At 39.6% G+C, this 9,848-nt stretch overlaps 1 protein-coding gene across 1 annotated transcript; it reads left to right on the forward strand.

Moving 5' to 3' along the window:
* The first annotated feature begins 6,556 nt into the window (after window positions 1–6,556).
* Window positions 6,557–7,033, forward strand: LOC121766909. Its single transcript, XM_042163140.1, has one exon. It carries the CDS (start codon window positions 6,557–6,559, stop codon window positions 7,031–7,033), a length of 477 nt encoding a protein of 158 aa, XP_042019074.1.
* Window positions 7,034–9,848: the final 2,815 nt, after the last annotated feature.

Raw genomic sequence — 9,848 nt, forward strand, 5'->3', positions numbered from 1 at the left:
ATAATTCCACGAAGAATGTTCGAGAATGCATTATGCATGTACTTGACAAGCTCTTTGAGGAATAAGGTCAAACTATTTTCCTTTAAGTAGCACGACAAGTCTTGGTTAATGACGATGAAATATGGATAGCAATAGAATCTGTCTAGATGATTCGATTGTAATATCCTAGAGTGACAGAATGTTTTGAGGATCTTTTGATCACTCAACATTGAGGATCTTTTAATCACTCAAATAGTTTCTGACACAAGTCATCGCCTAAAGAATAAGAAATGACTACAAGAAGGTTTAACTGAAAAGTAGAAAATCTTCAGAATAATAGTCGTTGTATTATTGTTAGAGGAAAGCAACATGATAGATGACGAGTTCATAAAGGCTGCAATTTTCCTAAGTCCTAGTTCATTTGAACAAAAGACTAGATATGGAAATCGGGGAGCCAGAATTGCCATCAATGTTTGTTTAAAAGCGAAGTGTAGATGCTTTGTAAGCTGAATTGACTTCTTTTAGAGAAGGACAATGACTTACATGACAATATAACTTTTAAGTAAGAGATCTTGATCCAGTTTGGTTTTTGTTGCAGTGGGAGCTATTAATGCTCAACTATTGTTTTATGGTTGATGTTTAAGGCATCATAGTATTAAAATAATAATAGTGCAACAAGATTGAGTATTAAAACAACACATCAACTTCTTAAACAATGAATGATAAAGTATTTATGGCTCTTAGTCTTAAGGCCAAGAAAATACTTAGCAGTTGTTCGAACTAATCTAGACTATCAAGATTTTAACATTTTGTTAAATAGTTTGACAGTTGAGGAAGTCTGTTTGATGCACTATGAGTTAGAATCATTTGATTTTTCAAGAGATTCAGAATACTTATTGAAGTGCGACATAGAAAGACTAGCAAGTCTCAATGGTTTACACCATAAGGAGACGAGCAAAGGGTTATGATCAGTAGTGGGTGTCTAATCTCCATTGACGAATTCATGCATTCTTCTAATGAATGGGATAGTTATGTAAGAAGGAATCAAAGTCTTCCTAAGACAAGTTTGATTAAGTGATGAGTTGAACTCATTTAAATCTTATCATTGATGGGATAAGCGTTAAAGAAACTACCAACATCAGTACCTTCTACAAAACACGAGTTGTGGACTAGAGCGTCTCTAGTCTAGCACATCTCAAGGTGTAATGTTGTTCCAACACGTGTTGGAAAGGTGTCCAATAAATTGGAGTTGAGTACTGAGGCATGCTTTAAGGTTGTCCCAAATGATGTAAGGTTATAAGTTCTGTAATCTTCAAAGATAGAATTCTTGTATGAAGATCAAGAGAGGAACTACAAGCCCAACAGGGTGATAACTCTCAAGATAAAGAGAAAGATATATGATTTTCCACATTACCAAGAAGTCATACCATTAGAAACTTTTGCACTAATAAAATCAACTTCGGTATCTAAGATTGTAAGAACCATGTCGTAGTGGGAGCGTTGCTGTGGAACACAACAAGTTCATGGGTCTAAGAGTGTCGTAAGACTCAATCTTAGATGAACTTAAACATAATCCCTTTAACTACAATGTAGCATTGGTTAATTTGGATAGTCATCTTTGAAAAGGTGATAGATTCCATATTACAATCTAAGATAGACAACATGTTGTACAACACTTGCAATACTATCTACAGACTGTGTCAGTCAGTGGGAGCAAGTATCTTTGTAAGTATAATAGTGGATCTCAAATGGCTAGACAATGACAATAGGTTATTCCCAAAGAGAATTATCTTCTCGCTATCATTGTGCCAGGATTTATTCGATCCTATTGTCTATTAGAACTTACATAAATTAGAATGTATGTATTATGATTGTCAAGACAGCCTTCTATAAATAGAAGTCTTGAGGAAATCATCTACTAGAACATCATAATGGATATGTAATTAAGGGCAAGAAACGCATGATTGTAAGCTTATAAAGACCTTCATGGTCTTAGGCAAGCATCTAAATCAGAATATATGTGTTTTATCAAAATTGTCAAATATTTGGAATTTGACTTGTGTCCTTAACAGTGTTGTAAGCACAAGGAAGTTGAAAGTGCATTATATATGGTATTATTGGTACTCTACGATTATGAAATCTACAAAAGTTGCAAACAACTAAGATTAACATCTGGCGTATGAAAGTAGTTGTCTGCCCAGTTTAAGATAAAGGATTTAAGAGAAACTAATTACATTCTTAGCATCTAAGTCCTTTTAAGTTTGCTAGAAAAAATATTGAGATTCTCTTAGGAACCCTATATCTATATATTGCTTTGAACATTTTAGCATTAGAAATTCCATGAAAAGGTTTATACCTTTAAAGATGGAATTTTCTTGTCTCTAGTCAAGTGTCGTTTGAAGCTAGTGAGATCAAGAATTATGAGACTAGTTTTAAAGATAGATATCTCATGTGTGCTATGATGTGTACTAAATTTGATATTAGTTGTGCTTATGCATAGCAAGTGTATATCATATTAACCATGACAAAGGACTTTGATTGAGGTAAAGAATATACCATAGTGATTGAGAAATATTAATCGCTATATTTTAGTTTACCAGTCATTTATGTAATTTCATTGGGTTTACACTGACTTAGTTTTATGACTAATCAGTGATCGAGTGAATCATCCTTTGAACATGTGTTTACCTTAGGAGTATTTTCCTAATAGCTTTAATCGTAAGCTTGAGTATGCCTATGAGTATTACATTTGGTTATGATTACTCTAGTGAAGGCTAACTCAAGGACACACGAGCTAATAAAGCTAAGAAATCACATAGAGAGATGAAATTAATTAAAGATCAAGTACGCAGCAAGACATTATGGTGGAAAAGATATGATCAAAAAACAACCAAGCAGATTTTTCACAGAAAATGCCTGTAACATCCCACAATTTTTGTGACCTTTATTTAATATATGTCGATTGGAAATTTCATTTATGAAATTTAAATTGTTTCTACGTGATTGAGTTTGATTATGTGGAATATATCGTCATGGGGGAATTGGAATGAAGTTCTATTTATATTTTAATGTGGGGAAAATCAATTTAAATAAGATCATGCATCTTGTTCTAGCCAAATAAAGTGGCTATTGTCGGCCCCTCTAATTATTGGAAATTTTATTCTTTCTTGGATTTAAATAATTGTTTTGGGATATTCATCCAAATTAAATCCAAATAAAATTATCCCTAAATTGTGCTACATGAAATTCGAACTCTAACCTATTATTTTTGTGAGTTTCGAATATTCTCTATTTTAATTAGGAGGGTGAATTAGTTTCTTTGATTTATTGTTGATTTCCTTTAGCTATTTTAAATCCTATTAAATCTTGCCACATTTTATTCCCTCACCCCAATTAAATTAAAAGTTGAATTATTTCCTTGTGGCTAATTAAGCCAATTTTCGCCCTCCCTATTTGTAGAGGAGAATATATATTTGCTTCCTATTTTGTGGAATTCCTTTTATTCAATTAAATACCAAATTAATACCTAAGTCAAATTAATTGGGGATGTGAATATTTTCCTTCTATTGTGTCCCCATCCCACACGTTTTTTTGGCTTAATTTCCTTGTGGAAATTTAATTAATTGTTGCCTATTTTATGGGATTCTTTTTTCCTATAAAGAAATTACCAAATTTAAATCCTATTCTATTTAATTAAGGATTTAAATAATTTCCTTGTGCGCACCATCAAAATTTTCGCCCCCTCCCACATTATTTCCTACTTGGAGATTTAATTTATTTTGTTCCCTTGTTTATGGAATATTCATTGTTTTATTTCGTAAATTGTGAATCTATTCCTCTCCAAGTAAATACCAAATAAATTCCTTATTGAATTTCTAGCCATAATTTTCGAAAACTTGCATTCCTTTTAATTGTGGGATTTTATTTATTGACCTCTATTTTATTCCTCCACAATTAATTAATTAATTAATTTATGGGATTAAACCTAGGACTATTAAATCACATAAACTAAACCCTAGCCCCCATTCTCCCTCAATTTTCCGTCCACCTCCATCCTCTCGCTCTCTCCACATGCCACTCTCCTCTCGCTCTCTCCACATGCCACTCTCCTCTCCCTCTCTTCATCCTCTCCAAAATTCCTTCCAATCCTTGTTCTTGCATCCATTGGAGTTTGATTTTCAAGAGTTCCCGACGAATCATATCAATCTTTGCTTCCACCGTTTGGTTTTCGATTCAAGAAAGTATAATTGAATCTATTCCCTCATCTTCACCATTGAAAACCTTGTTTTGATTCCTTCATGCATATAGTGAGTGTAGGAATCTTAGATCGCATAATTAATTGGTGGGAATTTGTGTTTGTATGAGAAGAGCGGGATGTTGCGGTCGATGTTGAGTCGGCCTAGGAAATTGGGATGCGTTGTGTCTTCATACATAGGCGTCATCCTTGACTCTCTTTGAAACCTGATTTCCGCTGCTATACTTTTGAACTATGCCTCAAGACCTTACTTTATTTCGTACTATTTTGAGTATGTCAAAATTTTGTTAGACTTTAATCCGTTGCTTACTTCATTACTCTAAAATGGTTTTTCGTAAACTAAAACAAATATTTTCTTTTAGAAGTTAATTGGATTTTTTTATGTTTATTTTCCCCGCTGCTTCTTTGGAAAATCGTTTGCTAAGTCTTTGCTAATTAATAATGAATTTTCGACATTAAGTTTCTTTAAACTAAAAACTTGCTGTTTAACAGTTGATGAACTAAAATATTATTCTTTTAAGCTAATTGAGTCTTTCCTATGAACTGTTATCCTTAAATGCTATTCTTAATGTTTGTCCCTTGGTCACGATCGCCTCGTTTGTAGTACCCCTAGTATGGGCGGTCGTGACAGAGTGGTATCAGAGCTTCGTTCTTTCGTTCTGGTCCGAGAGTCTTCTTTTACCTTAAGTCTAGATTAGTGAACCCTTATTGACTAGAAGTGTCACGAAGGCTCAACATCCAAAGCATCGCGCTCAACCAAAGAAAGTGAGTTATGTTTTAAGTTGTTGCAAGCATGTGAGTTCGATGCATGAAATTGACGATAATATGATGATGATGTTTTGGACAAAAGTATACATGAGCATGGAATTATGTGATAGGGCGATGTTATTACCATATTGAAATTTGAGTATGAATAATATGATGACATACATACGTTGAATGTGAGCATGATTGGCATGATTATCTAAACGCGTGTGGTATGTACGAACATGATATTGTTACGTGTGACATGAACAAAATTTGTATGATGACCTAAGTACATGTCAAATGGGCGAAAGTGATAAGACGTGAGCATGAACTTTGTGATGTTTTAAATGTGTATCATGTGCGAAAATACTACAACGTTAACGTGTGAAGATATGGAGCTTTAAGATAATATTAAACTTCAAATTACGTGACAAACTTAGGAACTATCACAAACAAGCAATGATATAAAATGTGTTTTGAAAAGAAACTTTTGTCTTCACATAGATGGTACGAACGAAACAAACCGCGCTTAAGAGTAGTCAATATAGTGCCAGATTGCGACAAGCAATATACGATTACAACCACTACAAGAGAGAAGAAGGAAAAGCCTTAGGAGAGGTCGTCGCCCATTTCGAGACCCTGTGGCGAAAAGTCCGCGGGTACCATGCGTTGTCCTATGGTAGCATAAGGAGACTAGTCGAGTTGATGCCCGAGAGTTGGAACTCTTGGATGGAAGCAACGACCAGTCGGTTTACGTGGTACGAACCACGAAGTAATGGGATGGATGGCGACATGAAAGGTTTCCTGAAATCCTTACAGTGTGCTCTGATCGACTCTCGTTTTGAGCGACCACCGTCGGCGGAAGATGAGAAAGACGAGATAGTTTGGGAAGAAAAACCCATGATCGAGGTTAAGCCTGCGACGGAAGGTGGAGCCATAACACAAGTAGGGATGATTCCAGTCTTCGAGGATGATTATGTGGACGACATTATGGATGGCGATGAGGACTTCCGCTGACTCGACGAGGGCACGAAAGAGGAAGAGGACCCGGAAGAGGAAAAATGATGTCGATAGATAAATGCTGTTTTATTTACCTTCATGCTTTTGATTCAGAACGAATGTGTTGATTTTTTTCTTTTCCACGTTATCTATGGAAGTTCACTTTTCGCATAACTTTAAGTACTTGTGTTTTATCGTTTCGTACGCGTGCATAAGTTCAAAGAAGTGGTGTTTTGATAACAACGATGCTAACTTGTGATTTAGATCAATATGTCCCCAAGACGTAGACGTGGTCCACGAGTGGAGGAACAGACAGAGGGAAGTGTCGGGAATCCACCCCCGCCTCCACCACCACCTCTACCCCAACCAAACGAAAGGGAATACATCACGGCCTTTTGAAAAGAGAACCCACCCAAGTTTGATGGGTTGGGAGAGCCCCCGAAGGCGGAGGCATGGGTACGCGACCTTGAACGTATCTTTGACTTTATGGGATGCACTGATAAGGAACGTCTGACTTGTGTGACTTATCAACTGACAGGACCCGCTGATTTTTGGTGGGAAACTAAGAGGAGAACTATGGACCCCGCTTACCGTGAGGCGCTTACATGGGAAGAGTTTAAGGAGGAAGTGTACGACAAGTATGTTCCCATGAGTTACAGGCGAGCAAAGATTGTGGAGTTCCACACCCTGAAGCAGGGAAGTATGACGGTCACGGAGTACGACCGCGCCCTACGTGAGATGACCCATTATGCGCCAGAATTGGTGGACACAGACGAGAAGATGGCTGCAAAGTTTCGTTCTGGCCTTAGACCCGAGATAAGGGCAGCTGTGGCCAGCCGCAGGGGAGATCCTTATTCCGAGGTGTTGGGCTGTGCCTTAGATGTGGAAGAAGCACTGCCCTTAGATGTGGAAGAAGCACTGCCCAAGAATGAGAGGGCAATAAATCCTACACCACCCGCACTCCCATCCAACTATCGAGACAAGAGGAAGTGGGAAGGCAACCGAGCCCCTTTTGACAACAAGCGGCGTTTTCCCACTTTTCGGCATCCGTAGAACCATGGCCGCCAAGTTGTGCCACATCCGAGGGGAAACTCACTGAGGACACCCTACTGCAATCGGTGCTCCAAGTATCATGTTGGGGAGTGCAGGGTCGGAGGCATTCGATGTTATGCTTGCGGTGGAAATGGGCATTCTCAAGAGTGCCCAAATAACAACAAAGGTGGAGCGAAGAATGGGCAAGGACAGAGGCCATCGCAATAGCCACAACCGATCCGACAAGTGGCCCCACAACAAGCAAGGGCGTATGCACTGAAAGGGAATCAAGTGCAAGAGCAGCATGCTAACAAGGGCAAGGAGAATTTGGCAGGTATGAGAAAGCTCCAACAACTACCTATTATCGTGTTGTTTGATACGGGTGCTTCGCATTCTTTTATTTCGATGTCATGTGTGAATGCCTTAGAACTCGTTACTGCTAAACTTGACCTGGGTTTGAGGGTGTCTTCACCGGTTGGAGGCTTGATTGATATTGTGCGAACTTGCTCGAACATAGAGTTTGAGTTAGGAGAATTAGGAGTAGTGGCCCAACTTTTGCACGTTATGCCTTTGGAGAACGTAGACATAATTTTGGGAATGGATTGGCTTACCGAGAACCACGCAACAATTCACTGTAAAGAGAGACAGATTTCTTTTCAAGCCCTGGGCAAAGAGCTGACTATCTTATATGGGATCTCCATGAACCGACGAACCTCCATAATCTCCACATTGCAAGCAACCACGATGATAAGGAAAGGGCGTCCGACGTATCTTGTGTACTTGAACGGAGAGGAAAAGAAGGATTTGAGAGTGGAAGACGTGGCAGTAGTACGAGATTTTCCCGACGTGTTTCCCGAAGCTTTGCCTGGACCGCCACCCGACAGACAATTAGAGTTCACTATTGATTTGGAACCAGGGTCTGCGCCAGTATCGAAGGCGCCATACCGAATGGCCCCTAAAGAGTTGGCAGAGTTGAAGATTCAGTTGCAAGAACTGCTAGATTTGGGATTTATTCGGCCTAGTGTGTTACCGTGGGGAATGCCAGTGTTGTTCGTAAAGAAAAAGGATGTCACGATGAGGATGTGCATCGACTATCGTGAGCTCAACAAGATGACCTTGAAGAATAAGTACCCACTGCCGAGGATTGATGATTTGTTTGACCAACTTCGAGGAGCGGGCGTATTTTCAAAAATGGGCTTAAGGTCGGGATATCATCAACTAAAGGTCCGACGAGAGGATGTACCTAAGACTGCTTTTCACACTTGTTATGGCCATTATGAATTCGTCGTGATTCCATTTGGGCTGACCAACGCCCCGGCCGTCTTCATGGACTTGATGAACCGAGTTTTCTATGAGTATCTCGACAAGTTCGTGCTACTCTTCATCGACGATGTTTTAGTATACTCGAAGAACGAGGAGGAACATGGATGACATCTACAAACAGTGTTGGAAACGTTGCGAAAGGAGAAGCTTTATGCCAAGTTTAGTAAGTGTAAGTTTTGGTTGACTCGAGTGAACTTTTTTGGTCATATTGTGACGGCAAATGGGATTCAAGTAGACCCAGCAAAGGTCGAGTGAAATCCGCAGAGTCTTGGGATTGGCGGGATACTATCGACGTTTCATTGAAGGATTCTCTAAAATCGCGAGACCCATGACACAATTGCTAAAGAAGGGAATCAAAGTGGTTTGGACTCCGGAGTGCGAGGTGAGTTTCCAACTGTTGAAGGAGAAGTTGACGACAGCACCGGTCCTAGCCGTGCCGGCAATCGACAAAGACTTCGCCATCTATATTGATGCATCAAAAGTAGGACTTGGATGCGTATTGATGCAAGATGGGAAAGTGATAGCATACGCTTCCCAACAGCTGAGACCGAATGAATTGAATTTTTCGACTCATGATTTGGAGTTAGCAGCAGTGGTGCATGCACTGAAAATTTGGAGACACCACCTCTATGGAGTGAGATGCGAGATATATACGGATCACAAGAGTCTCAAATACTTCTTCGAGCAGAAGGTGCTAAACATGCGACAACGACGTTGGTTAGAGATTGTGAAAGATTATGACTGTGGTATTCACTATCATCCGGGCAAGGCGAACGTAGTAGCCGATGCTTTGAGTAGGAAGAACCAACCGCAAATGGCTTATTTCCTAACGCAAGAGGAAATGTTGATTCGCGAATTTGATTGAATGAGATTGGAAATAGTAAAAGCGCCCGAGACAGTAGGAGGAAGAATAACGACGCTAGTGATTGAGCCAGATTTGAGAACCAAGCTCATAGAAGCCCAACGACGTGATGAGAAGTTGGAAGAGTTACGTGTGAAGGTGAGAGCTGAGAAGCTCGATCATTACCGTGAGGAGGCGGATAATGCTTTGACATACGATGGAAGATTGTGTGTGCCGAGCGATGAGGCGCTAAAAGATGAGATTTTAAGTGAAGCGCACGACACGCCTTACACTGATCACCCTGGAAGCACGAAGATGTATCGAGATTTGAAGCAACGTTTTTGGTGGAATGGAATGAAAGGAGACGTGGCGTCGTATGTGGAGCGATGTCTAGCATGCCAACAAGTGAAGGCCTTACACCAACGGCCATATGGGAAATTGCAACCACTTGAAATTCCCGAATGGAAGTGGGAGCATCTAACTATGGATTTCGTGACGGGTTTGCCAAAGTCACAGAAGGGCAACACTGCAATTTGGGTGATCATCGATCGACTAACTAAAAGCGCACACTTTTTACCAATTCGAATTTCTTATGGCGCGGACAAGTTAGCAAAGCTCTACGTGAATGAGATTGTGCATTTGCATGGGGTGCCAAAGACCATTGTGTCCGAC

The sequence above is a fragment of the Salvia splendens genome, chromosome 15 (assembly GCF_004379255.2).
Source record: "Salvia splendens isolate huo1 chromosome 15, SspV2, whole genome shotgun sequence".
Taxonomy (NCBI): domain Eukaryota; kingdom Viridiplantae; phylum Streptophyta; class Magnoliopsida; order Lamiales; family Lamiaceae; genus Salvia; species Salvia splendens.

Bases quoted from the DNA above. Each gene is read 5' to 3' on its own strand.
- LOC121766909 (XM_042163140.1), top strand. From the start codon at position 6,557: ATGGACCCCGCTTACCGTGAGGCGCTTACATGGGAAGAGTTTAAGGAG.